This window comes from Macaca nemestrina, chromosome 11, assembly GCF_043159975.1.
Source record: "Macaca nemestrina isolate mMacNem1 chromosome 11, mMacNem.hap1, whole genome shotgun sequence".
NCBI lineage: Eukaryota > Metazoa > Chordata > Mammalia > Primates > Cercopithecidae > Macaca > Macaca nemestrina.
Window position 1 is genome coordinate 21,115,044 of NC_092135.1, and position 22,053 is coordinate 21,137,096.

The window sequence follows — 22,053 nt, forward strand, 5'->3', positions numbered from 1 at the left end:
ATCCGCCCGCCTCGGCCTCCCAAAGTGCTGGGATTACAAGCGTGAGCCACCGCGCCCGGCCAATTATTTTTAACAATGTAAAAGGCATCTTGATACCAAAAGGTTTGAGAATTGCTGATTTTAAGAGTAAATTTAAATAACAATGGAGCTCAAAATCACTTCACAGGCACCCTTAGTACAAAAGTAGGGCATCGGGTTTTCAATGTTTTGCAAACTAAATATACAGAGGAAGCATAATATTTCATAAGTATAATTTTTTTACCTCTTCTCCTTCCGCCTCAGGCCGAACAGCATCATCCAGCTGCAGGGGCAGGCGGGGTTCAGCCAAACTGATCACATAAATCTGAAAGTGAGAGATTGCCAAAAATAGTAGGAAGCACACAAAATCTGCATCCTTTGCTTAAAAAACAATCTACAGTTGACTTAAGCATGAAGCAATGTTTGCATACATCTTTAATTGAAACTACTTGCTGAAATCAAACAAGATGATACAGGTTTTTTCACCTTGATGATTTGTTTAAAATGAGGATAATATTTTTTGCCTACCTCTATGGTTGTTAGAACAGTCAAATAAGATAACATATATAAAAATTATTTGTAAATTCTAAGATGGCTACCAATGTAATACGTAATGACTGGGGTGTAGGCACTGGCTTACGGTCTAGCTATGTCAAAAAAGCTATGGTTAGGGGTTGGTGCTGTGGCTCACACCTGCAATCCCAGCACTTAGGAAGGCTGTGGTGGGTTGATCACTTGAGCCCAGGAGTTCGAGACCAGGCTGAGCAACATGGTGAAACCCCGTCTCTGCAAAAAATACAAAAATTAGTCAGGCATGGTAGCACGTGCCTAAAATCCCAGCTACTTGGGTGGCTGCGGCAGAAGGATCACTTGAACCTGGGAGGCAGAGGTTGCAGTGAGCCAAGATCATACCACACTCCAGTCTGGATGACAGAGTGAGACCCTGTCTCAAAAAAACAGAAACAAAAACAAACATAAACACAAAAAAGCTATTTTCAGGGAAATCACTTAATCTCAGAGTTTCAATTAAAATAAAGCCTGCTATAAGAATCAAACAGAATAGGCCAGGCGCGGTGGCTCACACCTGTAATCCCAGCACTTTGGGAGGCTGAGGCGGGTGGATCATGAGGTCAGGAGTTCGAGATCAGCCTGACCAACATGGTAAAACCCTGTATCTGCTAAAAATACAAAAATTAGCAGGCTGGTGGCGCACGCCTGTAATCCCAGTTACTCAGGAGCCTGAAGCAGGAGAATCGCTTGAACCCGAGAGCAGAAGGGTTGTGATGAGCTGAGATCATGCCATTGCACTCCAGCCTGGGCAGAATAAGCGACACTTCATCTCAGAAAACAAACAAACAAACAAAAATCAAACAGAATAATAAATGTGAAAACACTTCAGTCATGTGAAGGAGCAATTAACATATGACTTGTTGTTGTTATTATTATTAGTTTTGAGATGGAGTACCACTCTGTCACCCAGGCTGGAGTGCAATGGTGTGGTCTTGGCTTACTGCAACCTCTGTCTCCCAGGTTCAAGTGATTCTCCCACCTCAGCCTCTCGAATAGCTGGGACTACAGGCACGTGCCACCACACAGGCTAATTTTTGTATTTTTAGTAGAGACGGTGTTTCACTATGTTGGCCAGGCTGGTCTCGAACTCCTGACCTCAGGTGATCCGCCCACCTTGGCCTCCCAAAGTGCTGGGATTACAGGCATGAGCCATCACGCCTGGCCGCCTTGTTATCATTAACAGCATTTGGCCAGTGCCACTGCCACTGCCACTACTAGGACCAAATTCAGTCCAGCTCTGCTACACTTCTTTTCTCATTCTTTCTCCTTTCAAGTCCCCTTCATTGCTCTCTCTCATGTTACATATGTTACATATATCTCATTTCCTGCCAGTCTCCTGGTTAGGAAATACCCTAGAGGATGTTCCTTTATGTTGTCAAAATTCCTCAATATTCACTCGCACTAATTTCACATTTTAGTGATAAAAAGCAACTGGATCATAAAGACCGAGCTAGAGTCTTTTGCTCTTTGTTTTTCTGGCTACCTTTAAAAAGCCTATTACCGTATTAGTTAACCCAAACTATGTCTCGAAAACCTGCTAAAGCACAAACAGGAAAAATACCTTATTTAGTTACTTCAGGAAAGGGAATTATACTCTTCTAGTTGGCAGATCAATATTGGCATTCAGCTGAGATACCCCAAGAAATAGTGTAGGAAACTTTAGTATTCCTTATGATAAAATAGAATTATCTGTCACCACTCCCCTCCCTAAACCCCAATTCTAGGATTCCCTTTGACAAGTTAACAGAAACCTGATCTCCAATCCAAATTGGAGAACTGAAGAGCTGCTACTTCTACTTTTATAACTAGTGGGAATTCATCATCCTCTTTACTATACCATGAGTACTCTGACCCCAGAGTCTTCACATAGTGTTTGGCACAAAGTACCTATCAACAGTAATTGCTGGCTGAATAAATAAATAAGTGATAAAGCAAAGTCATTACTTATATAACATTCTACTTAGTATGTAATACTTCGTTCTTTGTGAAATACTTTGTAATTATTTTTATTATGGCAAAATTTGTAAGCTCTTTAGGCTTACAATTTATTAATATTTATTGTACACATCTAGATAATATTAAAACTACATTTGCTTCTAATAGAAAAACAGAAGTACATATACACACACACACTTTTTTTTTTTTTTTTTGAGACAGGGTCTTGCTCTGTCACCCAGGCTAGAGTGCAGTGGTGTGATCATAGCTCACTGTAACCTCCAACTCCTGGACTCAAGTGATCCTCCCACCCTGGCCTCCCAAAGCACTGGGATTACAGATATGAGCCACCACATCTGGCCAAATTTTCTTTATTCAAGTACTGAAAACGATGTGTTACTTAGAAGATGTGGAAGTTATCTTTCTTGGTCAGCATAAATGAGTTTATTCATTTATCTTTATTCTTACTCTTTGGTCACTTTGTCTTTACTAGGTTACAAACTTCCTGGTTGGTTCAAGATGAGACTTACACAAAGACAACAAAGTCATTTGTCAAATTAGGTCAGTAAAAACTACAAGGTTTTCTAAGTCTTGAAGAGTTCCAGGACAATCAATTCCAGTTAAATACAATATTACTCTTAAATTAATAAGTACATATGGGCCTATCTCTGAATCTGTCTGCCTGTTGGTCTGACTGACTCTTACATATGCTCATGCAGTAGTCTTTAAGTACTACTGTACATGGATCAGGGCGAGAAGAGGCCATGCTGTCTTTTTTTTTTTTTTTTTGAGACGGAGTCTCGCTCTGTCGCCCAGGCTGGAGTGCAGTGGCGCGATCTCGGCTCACTGGAAGCTCCGCCTCCCGGGTTCACGCCATTCTCCTGCCTCAGCCTCCCGAGTAGCTGGGACTACAGGCGCCCACAACCGCGCCCGGCTAATTTTTTGTATTTTTTTAGTAGAGACGGGGTTTCACCGTGGTCTCGATCTCCTGACCTTGTGATCCGCCCGCCTCGGCCTCCCAAAGCGCTGGGATTACCGCGCCCGGCCGAGGCCATGCTGTCTTAAAGACTACTCCTTAAGAGAAATTTAGTGATGCATATTGTAAATACAATCTAGACCTAAATCTGAGCACTGTAGGTTCAAACTGGCAGGGTTATTTCAATAGTGTGAATTCACTTATGATTTTTTTGTTGTTGTTGTTGAGATGGGGTCTCACTCAGGCAGTTTGGAGTGCAGTGGTGCGATCTTGGCTCACTGCAACCTCTGTCTCCTGGGTTCAAGCAATTCTCTTGCCTCAGCCTCCTGAGTAGCTGGATTGCATGCACCTGCCTCCACGCCTGGCTAATTTTTGTATTTTTAGTAGAAACAAGGTTTCACCATGTTGATCAGGCTGGTCTTGAACTCCTGACCTCAAGTGACACTTATCATATTTTAAGTCAATGATAATGAGATCTTTCAGTTTTTAATCCTGAGAAAAAAAAACAGATCAGGGATAAGTTTTGTGAAAAACAAACAAACAAACAAAAAAACCAGAAGCTACTGTTGGAATGTAAGACCAATAAGGTATTATTTATTTTGACTTCTCTATGCTGTAAAAATATCAGAAAAATAATTGTAAGATATAAGATTAAGAATTAGTTAATTAATCATCCTTTAAAAGTATATCATTAGTTGATGCAGTTTCTTCCTAGCATCGATGGTCTTTACAATTTGGTATGTTTTTGCAGTGGCTGGTACTGGTTGTTCCTTTCCATGTTTAGTGCTTCCTTCAGGAGCTCTTGTAAGGCAGGCCTGGTGGTGACAAAATCTCTCAGCATTTGTTTGTCTATAAAGGATTTTATTTCTCCTTTACTTATGAAGCTCAGTTTGGCTGGATATGATATTCTGGGTTGAAAATTCTTTTCTTTAAGAATGTTGAATATTGGCCCCACACTCTCTTCTGCTTGTAGAGTTTCTGCCGAGAGATCCACTGTTAGTCTGATGGGCTTCCCTTTATGGGTAACCTGACCTTTCTCTCTGGCTGCCCTTAACATTTTTTCCTTCATTTCAACCTTGATAAATCTGACAATTGTGTGTCTTGGAGTTGCTCTTCTGGAGGAGTATCTTTGTGGCGTTCTCTGTATTTCCTGAATTTGAATGTTGGTCTGCCTGGCTAGGTTGGGGAAATTCTCCTGGATAACATCCTAAAGAGTGTTTTCCAACTTGGTTCCATTCTCCTCGTCACTTTCAGGTACACCTATCAGACGTAGATTTGGTCTTATCACATAGTCCCATATTTCTTGGAGGCTTTGTTCGTTTCTTTTTACTCTTTTTTCTCTAAACTTCTTTTCTTGATTCTTATCATTCATTTGATCTTCAATCACTGATACCATTTCTTCCACTTGATTGAATAGGCTACTGAAGCTTGTGCATGTGTCAAGTAGTTCTCATGCCATGGTTTTCAGCTCCATCAGGTCATTTAAGGTCTTCTCTACGCTGTTTATTCTAGTTAGTCATATGTCTAATCTTTTTTCAAGGTTTTTGGGTTTGGCTGGATGGGTCTGAACATCCTCCTTTAGCTTGGAGAAGTTTGTTATTACCGATCATCTGAAGCCTTCTTCTCTCAACTCGTCAAAGTCATTCTCTGTTCAGCTTTGTTCTGTTGCTGGCAAGGAGCTGCATTCCTTTGGAGGAGAAGAGGCGCTCTGATTTTTAGAATTTTCAGCTTTTCTGCATCAACTAACAAGCAAAATAACCAGCTAACATCATGACAGGATCAAATTCACACATATCAATATTAACCTTAAATGTAAATGGGCTAATTGCTCCAATTCAAAGACACAGACTGGCAAACTGGATAAAGAGTCAAGACTCATCAGTGTGCTATATTCAGGAGACCCATCTCATGTGCAGTGATGCGCACAGGCTCAAAATAAAGGGATGGAGGAAGATCTACCAAGCAAATGGAAAACAAAAAAAAGTAGGGGTTGCAATCCTAGTATCTGATAAAACAGACTTTATTTTATTTTATTAATTGATTGATTGATTGTGAGCCAGAGTCTAGCTCTGTCGCCCAGAGTGGAGTGCAGTGGCACAACCTCGGCTCACTGTAAGCTCAGTCTCTGGGGTTCACGCCATTCTCCTGCCTCAGCCTCCCAAGTAGCTGGGACTACAGGTGCCCGCCACCACGCCTGGCTAATTTTTTGTATTTTTTTTTTTAGTAAAGACGGGGTTTCACTGTGTTTGCCAGGATGGTCTCGATCTCCTGACCTCGTGATCCACCCGCCTCAGCCTCCCAAAGTGCTGGGATTACAGGCGTGAGCCACTGCGCCAGGCCCGATAAAACAGACTTTAAACCAACAAAGATCAAAAGAGACAAAGAAGGCTATTACATAATGGTAAAGGGATCAGTTCAACAAGAAGAGCTAACTATCTTAAATATATATGCACCCAATACAGGAGCACCCAGATTCATAAAGCAAGTCCTTAGAGACTTACAAAGAGACTTAGACCCCACACAATAATAATGGGAGACTTTAACACCCCACTATCAACATTAGACAGATCAATGAGACAGAAAGTTAACAAGGATATCCAGGAATTGAACTCAGCTCTGTGCCAAGTGGACCTAATAGACATCTACAGAACTCTCCACCACAAATCAACAGAATATACATTCTTCTTAGCACCACATCGTACTTATTCCAAAATTGACCACATAGTTGGAAGTAAAGCATTCCTCAGCAAATGTAAAAGAACAGAAAGTATAACAAACTGTCTCTCAGACCACAGTGCAATCAAACTAGAACTCAGGATTAAGAAATTCACTCAAAACTGCACAACTACATGGAAACTGAACAACCTGCTCCTGAATGACTACTGGGTAAATAATGAAATGAAGGCAGAAATAAAGATGTTATTTGAAACCAATGAGAACAAAGACACAACATACCAGAATTTCTGGGACACATTTAAAGCAGTATGTAGAGGGAAATTTATTGCACTAAATGCCCACAAGAGAAAGCAGGAAAGATCTAAAATTGACACCCTAACATCACAATTAAAAGAACTAGAGAAGCAAGAGCAAACACATTCAAAAGCTAGCAGAAGGCAAGAAATAACTAAGATCAGAGGAGAACTGAAGGACATTGAGATACGAAAAAACTTAAAAAAAAAAAAAAAAATCAATGAATCCAGGAGCTGGTTTTTTGAAAAGATAAACAAAATTGATAGACCGCTAACAAGACTAATAAAGAAGAGAGAAGAATCAAATAGACGCAATAAAAAATGATCAAGGGGATATCACCACTGATCCCACAGAAATACAAACTACCATCAGAGAATACTATAAACACATCTATGCAAATAAACTAGAAAATCTAGAAGAAATGGATAAATTCCTGGAACATGCACACTCCTAAGACTAAACCAGGAAGAAGTTGAATCCCAGAATTGACCAATAACAGGCTCTGAAATTGAGGCAATAATTAACAGCCTACCAACCAAAAAAAGTCCAGGACCAGACGGATTCACAACTGAATTCTACCAGAGGTACAAAGAGGAGCTGTTACCATTCCTTCTGAAACTATTCCAGTCAACAGAAAAAGAAGGAATTCTCCCTAACTCATTTTGAGGCCAACATCATCCTGATACCAAAGCCTGGCAGAGACACAACAACAAAAAAAGAGAATTTTAGACCAATGTCCCTGATGAACATCGATGCAAAAATCCTCAATAAAATACTGGCAAACTGATTCCAGCAGCACATCAAAAAGCTTATCCACCACAATCAAGTTGACTTCATCTCTGGAATGCAAGGCTGGTTCAACATATGCAAATCAATAAACGTAATCCATCACATAAACAGAACCAAAGACAAAAACCACAAGATGCAGAAAAGGTCTTTGACAAAATTCAGCAGCGCTTCATGCTAAAAACTCTAAATAAACCAGGTATAGATGAGACGTATCTCAAAATAATAAGAGCTATTTATGACATACTCACAGCCAATATCATACTGAATGGGCAAAAACTGGAAGCATTCCCTTTGAAAACTGGCACAAGACAAGGATGCCCTGTCTCACCATTCCTATTCAACATACTGTTGGAAGTTCTGGCCTGGGCAATCAGGCAGGAGAAAGAAATAAAGGGTATTCAACCAGGAAAAGAGGAAGTCAAATTGTCCCTGTTTGCAGGTGACATGATTGTATATTTAGAAAACCCCATTGTCTCAGCCCAAAATCTCCTTAAGCTGATAAGCAACTTCAGCAAAGTCTCAGGATACAAAATCAATGTGCGAAAATCATAAGCATTCCTATACACCAATAATAGACAGAGAGCCAAATCATGAGTGAACTGCCATTCACAATTGCTTCAAAGAGAATAAAATACCTAGGAATCCAACTTACAAGGGATGTGAAGGACGTCTTCAAGGAGAACTGCAAACCACTGCTCAACGAAATAAAAGAGGACCCAAGCAAATGGAAGAACATTCCATGCTCATGGATAGGAAGAATCAATATCGTGAAAATGGCCATACTGCCCAAGGTAATTTATAGATTCAATGCCATCCCCATCAAGCTACCAATGACTTTCTTCACAGAATTGGAAAAAAACTACTTTAAAGTCCATATGGAACCAAAACAGAGCCCATATTGCCAAGACAATCCTAAGACAAAAGAACAAAGCAGGAGGCATCACGCTACCTGACTTCAAACTATACTACAAGGCTACAGTAACCAAAACAGCATGGTACTGGTACCAAAACAGATGTATAGACCAATGGAACAGAACAGAGCCCTCAGAAATAATACCACACATCTACAACCATCTGATCTTTGACAAATCCGACAAAAACAAGAAATGGGGAAAGGATTCCCTATTTAATAAATGGTGCTGGGAAAACTGGCTAGACATATGTAGAAAGCTGAAACTGGATTCCTTCCTTACACCTTATACAAAAATTAATTCAAGATGGATTAAAGACTTAAATGTTAGACCTAAAACCATAAAAACCCTAGAAGAAAACCTAGGCAATGCCATTCAGGACACAGGCATGGGTAAGGACTTCATGACTAAAACACCAAAAGCAATGGCAACAAAAACCAAAATTCACAAATGGGATCTAATTAAACTAAAGACCTTCTGCACAGTGAAAGAAACCACCATCAGAGTGAACAGGCAACCTACAGAATGGGAGAAAATTTTTACAATCTACCCATCTGACAAAGGGCTAATATCCAGAATGTACAAAGAACTTAAACAAATTTACAAGAAAAAATCAAACCACCCCATCAAAAAGTGGGTGAAGGATATGAACAGACACTTCTCAAAAGAAAACATTTATGCAGCCAACATACATATGAAAAAATGCTCATCATCACTGGCCATCAAAGAAGTACAAATCAAAACCACAATGAGATACCATCTCACACCAGTTAGAATGGCGATCATTAAAAATTCAGGAAACAACAAGTGCTGGAGAGGATGTGGAGAAGAAATATGAACACTTTTCTACTGTTGGTGGGACTGTAAACTAGTTCAACCATTGTGGAAGACAGTGTGGCGATTCCTCAAGGATCTAGACCTAGAAATACCATTTGATCCAGCCATCCCATTACTGGGTATATGTACAAAGGATTATAAATCATGCTGCTATAAACACACATGCACACGTATGTTTACTGCAGCACTATTCACAATAGCAAAGACTTGGAACCAACCCAAATGTCTACCAATGATAGACTGGATTAATAAAATGTGGCACACATACACCATGGAATACTATGCAGCCATAAAAAAGGATGAGTTCATGTCCTTTGTAGGGACACGTATGAAGCTGGAAACCAATCATTCTCAGCAAACTATCGCAAGGACAGAAAACCAAACATTGTATGTTCTCACTCGTAGGTGGGAACTGAACAATGAGAACACTTGGACACAGGGTGGGAAACATCTCACACCAGGGCCTGTCATGGGCTCAGGGGAGGGGGGAGGGATAGCAGTAGGAGAAATACCTAATGTAAATGACGAGTTAATGGCTGCAGCACACCAACATGGCACATGTATATATGTGTAACAAACCTGCACGTTGTGCACATGTATCCTAGAACTTAAAGTGTAATTAAAAAAAAAAAAAGAAAAAAGAAAAAATGGAAACCAAATAAATAAATAAAAGTACATCATCAGAAAACTTACAGCAAGATAGGTCCATTGTTATTCACTTATACTGGTAAGTAGTTTTTCAGATGTGTTTTATATTTTTCCCTATGTGGCTGTGGTAGACTGTTTGCAAAAATGGCTGCGATACTTCCTCTTGCTCCTGCATGTATATTCCCTTGCAATCATATTGCTTTTCCTCCCATCAAGGGCTAGAATCTATTTCTCTATCCCTTAAATCTAAGTTTTGCTGTGTGACTTTGACCAGTGGAATATTTAGCAGATGTGACACAAGTAGAAGCTTGAAAAGTGTCTGTTCTTAGGGTTTCGCTCTCTCTTGCCTTTGGGAACCCTCCTGGTACCTGAATATCAACATATCTGGGCTAGCCTGCTGGATGAGGGGAGGTCACAGAAAGAGATGCGCCAGACTTATCAGTCAGCCCAGCCAATGTCACATGGAGCAGATGAGCTATCTCAGTTGGGTGCATCACAGAATTGTAAGCAAATAAATGTTTGTTGTTTTAAGTCACTAAGTACTGGGGTGATTTGTTATATAATAAAAGCCAATTGATTCAGTAACTAATTTATAAACCTCAGTATTTTACATTAATTTTAATTAGTAAGAACATATAAATTGGACATGAAAAACCATTAGAATTCAAATCTATTTCTATATGTGATTTTATGTTTTGAAAAAAGTTACCTTCTGAACATGCAACTCAACATCTTGCTGTGTACAGCTTCCAATTTTCTGATTCACTTTTCTCACAACACCTTCTACATCCACAATGCTCTCTTTGTTGATGCTGTCAAGAGAAAAAATTCCCAACTTTAATCATCTCATCAGAGGTGTCAGAACTCATTTGGTGTTTCAGCAGTAAAGCTGAATATGTTAAAACTCTTCTTTAATATAGTAAGCCACTTGAGACAAAGCCAGTCTATTTAACCTACTTAGAATAAGCTATTATGTAGCATACTTTGTGAGATTCCTTGAAGAGATGATTTTTTAGATGCCATAATTTAGTTACCACTTATAAAATACTCTGGACATAAAAGGTAATAAAACCAGTACTGAATTGGGAAAAGTAGTAAAAAGTCTTTTAATTATTTATTAAAGAACATTTCCCTCCCTATTTTTGAGATTCACTAAGATCAGCATTTCCTATAATGAGAAATACTGGCTTCAATAAATGCAATTACTGGTATGCGATGGAATTAAATAATAGAAGAAGGTCAACTGAAAAGATTTTAAAGTAATAAGAGGACATTAGGGTACTGTTTTGCAATTAAATTCTCACTATCTTTAGTTTCTGAGTATGCTCTGTCATCGGATTTATGACTATTGGATTGTGTACTCCCATTTAAAAGGATGCCTACATGAAGTTTAATATATGATGAGCGTAAAATAAATGCATCTCCTGGGTAGCTCATTTTTATAACAACTTGAATTCTGAACACCAGACACTCAAATTCTAAAATACAAAATTTATAAAGTAGCTTATTAAACACAATGATTATTTTTTAATCACTAGTACATAACTGAGGAAGAAAATGTATAATCCAAAATGGCGATTCCCATACAAAATGTACCAGTTTTACTTTTGTGTATATTATTGCACTGACAAAGTTTATCACAATATAGTTGATGAAAAGGATAAAATTTAATTTTCATGGAAAAATTCTATTCATTCTGATGAGGATTTGGGTCTTTAGTAGTTGTGGTGCAATTAGACATTCTAGAAACTGGACAGTACTTACCTTACACAAGAGAACACCAGAATCCATTTCGATGAAAAAGGATCAAAATGAGGATAATAGGTAAAGAGTAGTTAAGAAAGAAAATTGTTTATTTCACTTGGTTACAATGCCTAGAAATCTGTATGTCTGTTACCAACTAACTTAAAAAAAAAAAAATCAACAGCATGCATATCTCTTGCACTCTCGTTAAGTCTCCTGCACTGGGGCTATCACCTAATACCTAGCTAGAATCTTGACTACTGAAGAAACTCAGAATTTATTATGGCAAAAGAAGTAGTTGATGAACTAAGGTAAGGCTCTTCTAAGGCTTGAAGGTATCAAGAGGTTCCAGTGGACTGTTATAAGGGCTTTCTAATACTTGCAATCTAGTGTCACTGAATGAATCTACTTTCAATGTGACTGCCACCTACCAGTAAATGTGATAACTGAGTGTATATTCAGGCGTGGTGAGAATTCTATTGCTTATCTCACATGTACTTTACAAGGAAGGTTTTCTCCTTTGTACCAATCAATGTACTGCTTCATCAAGCAACTTGACCCGTCCCAAGTAGAGGTACACTCTGCTACCTTTCTTCTATATCCCTAACCCCTTGGTCCCCTCATCTCACCTCCTTTGACTCCTATTAGAAGGCATTGCTGGCCCTCTGGACCTCCCATTGTCAGACAACCTTCTTCAAGCAACTCAAGTCAAACACATCTACTTTTTTTTTTTTTGAGACAGTCTCATCTCTGTCACCCAGGCTGGAATGCAGTGGCCCTATCTCAGCTCCGCCTCCCGGATTCAAGTGATTCTCCTCTCTTAGCCTCCTGAGTAGCTGGGATTACAGGCATGTGCCACCATGCCTGGCTAATTTTTAAACTTTTAGCAGAGACAGGGTTTCACCATGTTGGCCAGGGTGGTCTCGAACTCCTGACCTCAGGTGATCCACCCGTCTCGGCCTCCCAAAGTGCTGGCATTACAGGTGTGAGCCATCGCACCTGGCCCAAACACATCTACTTTTAAGGATTGAGAGTCATGCTAGTATCCTTCTAGAAAGAAGGTGGAATGTAGTCAAAGATACTCTGCCCAGGGCTGGCTGTAAGTCCAATTAAAGCAAACAAAAATTTCCTCTTCTTTCTCATTCGAAAGTACCAGATGACTCTTTTAACTCAGGACCTGAAACCTGGAACTGTATCTACTTTTAGTACTTTAATTCAGTAGTACTGAGTGCTAAAATATTAGATCAGCTAGTCTAGAAAACAACTACCATTTAGAACATTGTTTCCAGTCCTAAACAACTTACAAAATAACTTCTGAAACCACAAACTATTTCGTAAGCTAGGGCCAAAGTTATTATAAATTTCTGCAATTACAAATTGCTCTACTGAATCAATGGGAAAGAAGGCAGGATTAATCAGACATAGGGAACAGTTAATTTTTTTAACCCTTCCAATCTCAGCATTTCTATATGCAGCTGTTAAAAATCATAACCTATTTAGACATTAGTAAAACCATTCCATGATTTTGGACAATTTAGCTCTATTATCTCTATACAGCTACGTCTGTATCTACATCTATTTCTATCTTACTGTAGACATGAGTGAATTCAGAAGAAAAAGCATTAAAATCAAAAAGGTTCCATTTGTGAAAAAGGGTCAGACTATTGGAGGGTTTTATGTATATATATAAAATTGAGTCAAAACAAGAGAGACAGGAATACTTGAGTACATTACTGCCAGTAGAAGAATAAAATTCTACTGATTGTAGAAACAGTCTAATTATATGATTTTAACTGACATTGTATATGAAGATGGCATAATATCTACAGGAGAGGAAAGGAGGGGAGGGGAAGAAAGAGGGGAGGAGAGAGAAGAGTGAGGGTACCACTGCTAGCTTCTTTTCATTATTGGAATCCCACAATCTTTCTTCAGAAACCTCACACGCTATAGGTGATAAGTGACCTTCTGAGGAGCAATGCAAGTGATGGGTCCAGTGTTTATGTATAAATTAACTATTGGAAAAACTCAAACTCATTCTCATTCTTTTAGATAAAAGAAAAAAGCAGGGAAGACAGGGTAGGCGGAAAGAAGAAAGTTAGTTTAATTATTTTCTTTCCCTCAATGGGTAATCTTGAGCAAATCACACTTTGGAGAGCACTGGGGTAGAGAACAAGAATCATAAACCCTGAGAAATGGTTACTGCAGATGACCTGAAAATCAATGGTGAAGGTATAATTTCTGTACAGGAGACAGGTGAAAAAATATTTAACAGCACACAGCTCCAGTCAAAGAGGTCACCATCTTGCAAATAAATGATGGAGACATAAATCTGGAGAAAAAGCAGTTTATCTCTTGCTGCTGGGTCCCAGTGTCAGGTTTTGACTCTACAAGTCCTCTTGTGAGTACAGAGAAGAATCACTGGGATCAACTCACTGCAAACTCGTCTCCTAGGTTCAAGTGACCCTCCCACCTCAGCCTTCTGAGTAGCTGGGATTACAGGCAGGCGCACCACGCCCAGCTAATTTCTGCATTTTATATAGAGACAGGGTTTCATCATGTTGCCTAGGCTGGTCTCGAACTCCTGGGATCAAGTGATTCATCTGCCTCGGCTTCCCAAAGTGGTGGGATTATAGGCGTGAGCCACCATGCCTGGCAAACACACTTTTATTTTATAGCTCAAATGAAAGTGATTTTAGGCCAAGCATAGTGATTTGTAGGCCAGCACTTTTGGGAGGTCAAGGCAGGTGTTTCACCTGAGGTCAGGAGTTTAAGATCAGCCTGGCCAACATGGTGAAACCCCGTCCCTACTAAAAATACAAAAAATTAGCCGGGCGTGGGGGAACGGCCCTGTAGCCCCAGCTACTCGGAAGCCTGAGGCAGGAGAACTGCTTGAACCCAGGAGGCAGAGGTTGCAGTGAGCAGAGATTGTGCCACTGCACTCCAGCCTGGGTGACAGAGCAAGACTCCATCTCAGAAAAAAAAAAAAAAAAGAAAGAAAGAAAGAAAGGAAAAAGAGAAAAGAGATTTCACAACTAAATCCCTAAAGTATTATTTCTATTATCTCTTTAGCAATTCCCTTTTATGTTCCAGGTTCTGTGTGAAGTGCTTTACGTACACACTATCTCATTTGAGCTTCACAAAGGCTTACACAGTAGGTATTATCAACATTTTACAGGTGAGAAAACTGAGACTCTAAAAGGTTAAGTAATCAGACTACCATCACATAGCTAATATCATTTAATGATTACTGCCCTGGACAGTTCTGTTACAGACTGACAAATTAGAACTAAATTTAAATATCTCAGAATGCATCATTGGCTCACTCTGAAATAATACATTTTCATTCTTAGAAGCTCATGAGCTGCTAGATTGCTTTATAGTTTCTGTGGGGAAAAAAAAAAAACAAACGGAAAATAATAGGCCCTTTAGTAATAGTTTTGTTTTATACAAAGTTATATTTAGCCCAGGAGAATGAATCCCACAAATGATCTGAAAATTTCTGACAGCAGATTTTAGACCTGTTTTTTCCTTAGCACATCTTTAGCATTATCCAAATTTCCAATACAGATGTTGCAGTGGACAGGACTGAAAATAGAAGCTGTTTTTCCTCTAACAGATAAATACCCTGTTCCAACAAAGAGGTATAAAATGTAGGTGCAACTGTTCAAGGAGTTGCAATACACAACAGTATAATGGCTTCGCCTCCATTCACCAACGTATCCACACGGATGCTGAAGGGGTATCCACATGCCCACCTCTCTTTGGGCCTCAACTATAGACAATATACACTCCTACTATAGCACCTGTACCCTGCCTCTGCATGCAGTTGTTTATCTCCCTTTCCCTCTCCCAAAATTAAGCTTCTCCTAAGATATACATGGCACACATAAATCTTTGCATACTCAAGCCCAGCAGAGTAAATGAACCAGAGCACGTGCTAAATACAAGTTTGTAAAAATCAATGAGACTTCTTCTGAGTATTATTTTGGTATTTTCCAGATCTAATAGTTAATGTAGGCTGGGTGCAGTGGTTCATGCCTGTAATCCCAGCACTTTGGGAGGCCAGGGTGGGTGGATCATTTGAGATCAGGAGTTTGAGAGCAGCCTGGCCAACATGGTGAAACCCCGTCTCCAATAAAAGTACACCAAAAAAATTTAGCTGGGCATGGTAGCGTGCGCCTGTAGTCCCAGCTACTCGGGAGGCTGAGGCAGAGAATCGCTTGAACCCGGGAGGCAGAGGCTGCGGTGAGTCAAGACTGCGCCACTGCATTCCAGCCTGGGCGACAGAAGGAGACTCCGTCTCAAAACAAACAAATCGTTAATGTAGCAAACTGAAAATTTAACCTACCAACTAGTAGAACACCTATTTTAGGTGAAAGATCTAGAAAGGAAAGAAAATAAACAAACTTGTATGTAGCTAGGTGACTCATTAGAGAATGAGAAACATACTTGTGACTCATCAGCTACCAATAAATCACTTAACCACAATGACTAATATGAAGAAAAATAAAATAAAATATGTATGTACACACATAATGGTACTAAAAAAAGGCTCATTTTCATAATCAAAATACCTCTATGTTTGGGGAGAGTGGGAAGTATTATATAAGCACAAACAGCGATATATAAATTATAACTTTAAAACTACTTTTCACATTAATTGTAGTCCTTTATAGCAGGCACTGTAACATTAAACTTTAAAAACCTGTGTTCACACTCACTGTCCTCTGTAAGAGTCAATATAAAAAGGCCTCCAGGACTTCCTTTAAAAAAAAACTGGCTTTACAACACTTAAACTAACAAAAACTACTCTGTTAATTACTTTAAAATGGCACGCATAAAAAAAAATTTTTTAAAGAAAAAAGGGATAATATATCAACTCCAGGATCAACTATTAAACATTAGATAAGATGGGGATCCAGAAACACAGGCCTGGATAGATATGTACTGCATCTTTCTGCTTCTACACAAATTTCATTTAAAAACCTCAAACCATTTCAGATATATAATTAAGAACCTGTTCCTAAAACCTCTAGGGAATTAGATGTGCCAACCTTCCTATGCAACTCATTCAGTCGCTTCATTTTTATATGCATTCAGCCATGAGAAAATTGATCTTTCCAACAAATTGATTAAAATAATGTGTGAAGAGTCCTGTGGCACTTAAATCCAATTAGTGAGTCAACTTTTTAGATTACTCTATTGATGAATTGGATATTCCGAAGACAGACAATTTGAGGCAAAATAGTTGGCTCTGTATTAAATTCCAATGTTTCTTTTAAGGAAAATACTCCAATACTAGAAACTGCTAGCAGTATTGTCTAGCCAGTAAAGCAAAAGACAAGCACTTCAGATTTAATATCTAAAGTAAATGCTAAGATCGTTATCTACTTAAGATATTAAAAGTGACCTCATATTTTGCCTTTTAAATGATTAAGAAACCCCAGCTGGAACTATCTGATTTGATATTTTTAATAGTAGAGTCCTTGCTTTTTTCCACCTGGTATATGGCCAGAGGGAATAGCGTTAAATATAGGGCTTCATGGAATTAACATATAAATACCATTATTTCTCCCACTTTGTTGTGTATGAGTTCACATGCTTTAAATGTCCCGTTTCTTTGGGCAGTAACATTCAAAATGGAAACGAAACATCCTGAAAATAAACAAATAGTCCTTAGGCACTCCTCTAGCCCTAAAGATAACTCCAAGCATTTTATGTACAACAACTGATCTAAGACAGAATGAAAATTAAACGGAGATTAAAAATGACCTTTCCCCCACAGACATATTTCTATCCATACTATTTTCCAAACCAGATTCTGGCAGAATGGTTAGCTGGTCCACTAACTGAGCTGCTAGCTTCCCAAAGAGAATGTGTTACTAACTAAATATTCTTTTGAATTATCTCATGCTTCATTGATCCTCAAGTTTCTAAGTAAAGATTTTTGTTTTATTTAAGCAACAGAATCCAATAGAATTGGTTTAGATGTTGGTGATATGCTGTTTTTAATAATAACAGAAGGGTGGTAGAATACTAAGCAATGGAACTCACACTACTTTCCAACTTTTGCCTTTCCAATTATATTTAGAGACTGAGAGATAAAGAGGAATGAGATCCTGAAGAGGTCAGTGAAACAATGAAAATAACAGGCACAGCCCATAAACCGCTATTTTCATTATAAAGTAGAATATACACAAGTGGGCCCAGCTGAGGAATAGGAATCAGTTGTCATGCCATGAACACAGAGGATACTCCAGCCTGGTGTTAGATGATGGAATCAGGAGTCTTTGGGACAGGGTAGTTTGTAGGGTGTTTGTGGGGCAAGAGAAACAAAGAGGCGGAAAATAGTGGATAAAGGTGCAGAGAGTAGTTTCAGGAATGGAGCATGGGGCCACATGAGATAAGGAGGAGGCTGAAAAGACTGGGAGAGAATGTGGAGATGGATAAAAAGACTAGAAGTCTTGATGAGGTCCAACAGAAAATGAGGTGGCCTGGGGCAGGCAGATTGGTGGAAATTATAATCAGAGGATTATGGGGTAAAACAACCTATTGGGCTTTTTATAAACTCAAAAGCCTGGAACTTCTCTTCAGTTAACTCAATATAGTTAACCCTAGGAGACACCACTGGCTGCCTACTCAATGGACTTCCTTTCTTCTTTGCTAAAGGAGCTAGCTTCACTCCTCTTCGGTGTCCACTCTTTATTCGGCCAAGTGCTATATGGGAAGAGGAGTTCATCCCAGCTCCAAAGAGTGGGTCATGTGTACTCTCAGTCCATGTTGGCAATTTATTCCAGATTAAAGGTGTCATTTCCACCTAGTTTCTCAAACCAGTCATTTTCTAATTCATTATTTTCCTTACTCCCACACATTAAGTAATAAGCAAACAGATAAGATTCATGTTTTATCCACTCACTAGCAAACCCTGTTGTCACTTTCAAGAGTACAGTTTTGCTATAAAGCTTGTTTTGAAAATGTGAATTTGTTTCAACACCACTGACACATTAGGGAACAATTTGAGTATGAGAATTTTGCTTTTGCCTATGCCAGATTTCATCAGTGAGAACACTCGGTCAATACAGAAAACAATACTTGGGTGCACTCGGCCATGCAGGAATATACAAAATGCACACACCTTAAACATCTACCTGTAATTCATGTTATGAGCCATGCCCCTCCACATCTGGTGTTACAACTCTCCCTTTGATTTCAGACACTGTTCCTTCCATCACTTCACAATAACGTACAAACTGCCTTTCTTTTGACACCCACTTCCACAAGCAAACTGCACATTTTTTTCAAGGTAAAATGCTATATATATTGTAGTATTTACGTATTTCTTAACCATTCAATGAGTATAAAACTGTTACCTTTAAGAAGTTAGGTTACTGGCCAGGCGTGGTGGCTCACGCCTCTAGACCCAGCACTTTGGGAGGCTGAGGTGGGTGGACCACCTGAGGTCAGGAGTTCAAGACCAGGCTGGCCAACATGGTGAAACCCTGTCTCTACTAAAAATACAAAAAGTAGCTGGGCATGGTGGTGGGCGCCTGTAATTTACTCAGCTACTCAGGAGGCTGAGGCAGGAGAATCGTTGAACCCAGGAGGCGGAGGTTGCAGTGAGCTGAGATTGCGCCACAGCACTCCAGCCTGGGCGACAAGAGTGAGACTCTGTCTCAAAAAAAAACAAATACAAAAACAAAAACAAAAAACAAAAAACAAAAAACAAACAAACAACAACCAAAAAAACCCTTAGGTTCTTGTCTTTTCAAAAAGTGTGCCATTAATGAATTTTTTTTTTAATTGACACACAATTGTACATATTTATGAGGTACAGTGTGATGTCTCCATAGAGGTATACATTGTGTAAAAATCAAATCAGGGCATTTGGCATATCTGTCACTTCAAACATTTATCACTTCCTTGCGGTGAGAACTTTCCAAAACCTCTCTTCTAGCTGTTTTGAAATATTCAACATTGTTAACCATAGTTACCCTACTGTGCAAGAGAACACCAGAACTTACTCTTCTTCCTATCTATCTGTAATTTTGAACGGACTGACCAACTCTCCCTTGTCTCCCTCCCCCACACCAACTATGCTCTCTACATCTATGTGATCAACATCTTTAGCACATGAGATCATGTAGTATTTCTCTTTCCACGTCCAGCTTATTCCACTTAACACAATGCTCTGCAGGTTCATCTATGTTGCCACAAACGACAAGATTTCATTTTTTATGGCTGAATAGTATTCCAGTGTGTATATATCCCACACTTTATCCATTCATCTGTTGAAGGAAACTTAGGTTGAATCCTTATCTTGGCTATGGTGAATGGTGCTGCAATAAATATTGGAGTGCAAATATGTATCTCTCTTTGACATAATCATTTCATTTCCTTTGGATAATTACTCCATAATGGGATTACTGGATCATATGGTAGTTCTATTTTTAATTTCTGATGAGCCGCCATACCGTTTTCCATAGAGGCTATAGTAATTTACATTCCCACCAATAGTGTATGAGGGGTTCCCTTTCTCCACATCAAGTTTTTGAGTGTTATGCCATTAACCCCATTTTCTCCATAAACACCGTGGTTTTTACTGCACAATTTTGCATAGGACAGTAATTTTTAGGAATGCATATGTCACACAGCAGAACTGACAGTACATTAGCACCACTTTACAAAAAGCTAATCTAAAAGGACACCCATCCCTAAATGTCTCAAGATCTCTTCTCCCTTGCTGTTGATGGAGCAATTCTAGGAAAGGACTTTAGTTGGTACAAGTGTCTAACAAAGAACCTGCAATTTGATGTGTTAAGGAACAGTATTAGTTATCCAGACAAATCCTTTCAATTCTTTCCTGCATCCACAATCTTAGTAAAAGATAAATCCTTATTTTAAATTCTGAGTCTGTGGTTTTATTTTCAACATCAGTGGCACACACCACACAGCTGCTTTTTTGAATGACTTTGTGCCTTATTCCTCACAAGAGTGACACAAAGGTGCAAAATGTATTGTGTCGTGTTAATGGCAGTGCTGATAAGGAAAAAAAGCCCAAAGCCTAAGCAAAAGTAGACGCAATTAATTATTAGATTTGCCTCTAATGGTGTTAGATTTCATGTTTATAACTTTCAACATTTTTCTTATTGAGATTATTCAGGAAGAATAACTGTCACTGAAAACATGAAACTCTCTAGGTTCCAACTCCCTGTCTCTTCCCCTTATTCTCAGAGCATGCTTTTTAACAATCGTGTGATTCCTTAGAAGCAGCTACTGCTTTCCAGTAGAAGAGACAAACTCATTAGTGTTACAAATGGTTAAAAATAAATTCCTCCTTTGGAATTTTTAGCATGAATTTATCACTCAAACATAAAAAATTTTTTTATTACTTTATAATCAGTTCTACTTTTTATTTTTAATATTTATTTATTTATTTATTTATTTATTTATTTATTTTTTGTAGAGACAGGGTTTTGCCACGTTGCCCAGGTTGGTCTTGAACTCTTGGGCTCAAGTGATCCTCCTACCTCAGCCTCCTAAAGTGCTGGGATGACAGGCATGAGTCACCATGCCTGGTCCAGTTCTATTAAAAGACTACAGTGAGTACAGAATCTAAGACACCTTAGTCAAAACACTTAATATTTCACACCTCGATTTCCTCACCTGAAAACAAAACAAACAAACAACAAAAAAAGAAAAAAGAAAAAGAAAAAGAGAGAACAGAATCAACCTCCTCCCCACCCCAAAACAAAAAAAAGACAAAAACAGTATTTATACCTCATGGGGCTGCTGTGCGGATCAAGTGAGAAAAAAGTCTGGCACTTTGCAGCTCCACACTTAGTATATAGTAATAGTCAGCTATTACTGCTATTATTATAAGCAAACCTGTTATTTCCCCTGTACACCAAATGGGGAAGATGCTGGTGACCATTGTACTGTAACTTTTGGGTCTGGTACAGGGACTAACAGAGAAGAGGCATCCAAATAAGCATAAAAATCCATGCTAGACACTGGAAAGGTTGGCAAGATAAAGCAAGGGTAGTTACTATACTGAGTTTTAACTGCAGATTAAGTTTCTTAAATATTAAAAATAATAATATTACACATGCAATAAGAGTCCTGTATGTGGTGGGGGATGGGTTTTCCATGATCTTTCATCTAAAAAATATATGACACCTACTACGGAGGTCGCTGAAGAGTATCCCATCGTTATTCACATAATCTATCAATAAACCCAAGATAATGACAGAAGATGAGCAGCATAATAGTGTTACCTTTTATTTCTCGTCATTCTAGGTACTACAGATTTAAGCACCTAGAAGCACTGTATTATATTAGATAGTCACAATACAGAACTAAAATATAACAGAAATCCTATATATTGAAGTATTCTGATTGTATTGTTAATAGTAGGGATAAACTTGGGAGTTGGCAGAGGCTGGGTGATGATCAAAATTTAATTCTGGATAATCGCTCATATTTTTCTAAACTATTTCCATTTATTACCACCACTAAAAAAAAAAAATCAATAATGGTAAAAGAGACACTATGTACATTAAGTTTTTTCATTTGCATACTTATATATCCTTATATCAACAAAAACTATTAAAATTTTTAACACAGAAACTTGACTATTAAAGGTTTTCAGCAAAACCA

General features: G+C 38.7%; 1 protein-coding gene across 1 annotated transcript in view; it reads right to left on the reverse strand.

The window, feature by feature from the left end:
* DARS1 (aspartyl-tRNA synthetase 1) overlaps window positions 1-22,053 on the reverse strand; it is an 82,599-nt gene that overhangs the window by 28,678 nt on the left and 31,868 nt on the right. The window contains exons 5-6 of the mRNA XM_011759806.2: window positions 10,364-10,466; window positions 263-343 (exon numbers count right to left, since the gene is read on the reverse strand). Of these exons, the coding sequence (XP_011758108.1) occupies window positions 263-343; window positions 10,364-10,466 (184 nt within the window). The remainder of the gene's footprint in view (window positions 1-262; window positions 344-10,363; window positions 10,467-22,053) is intronic.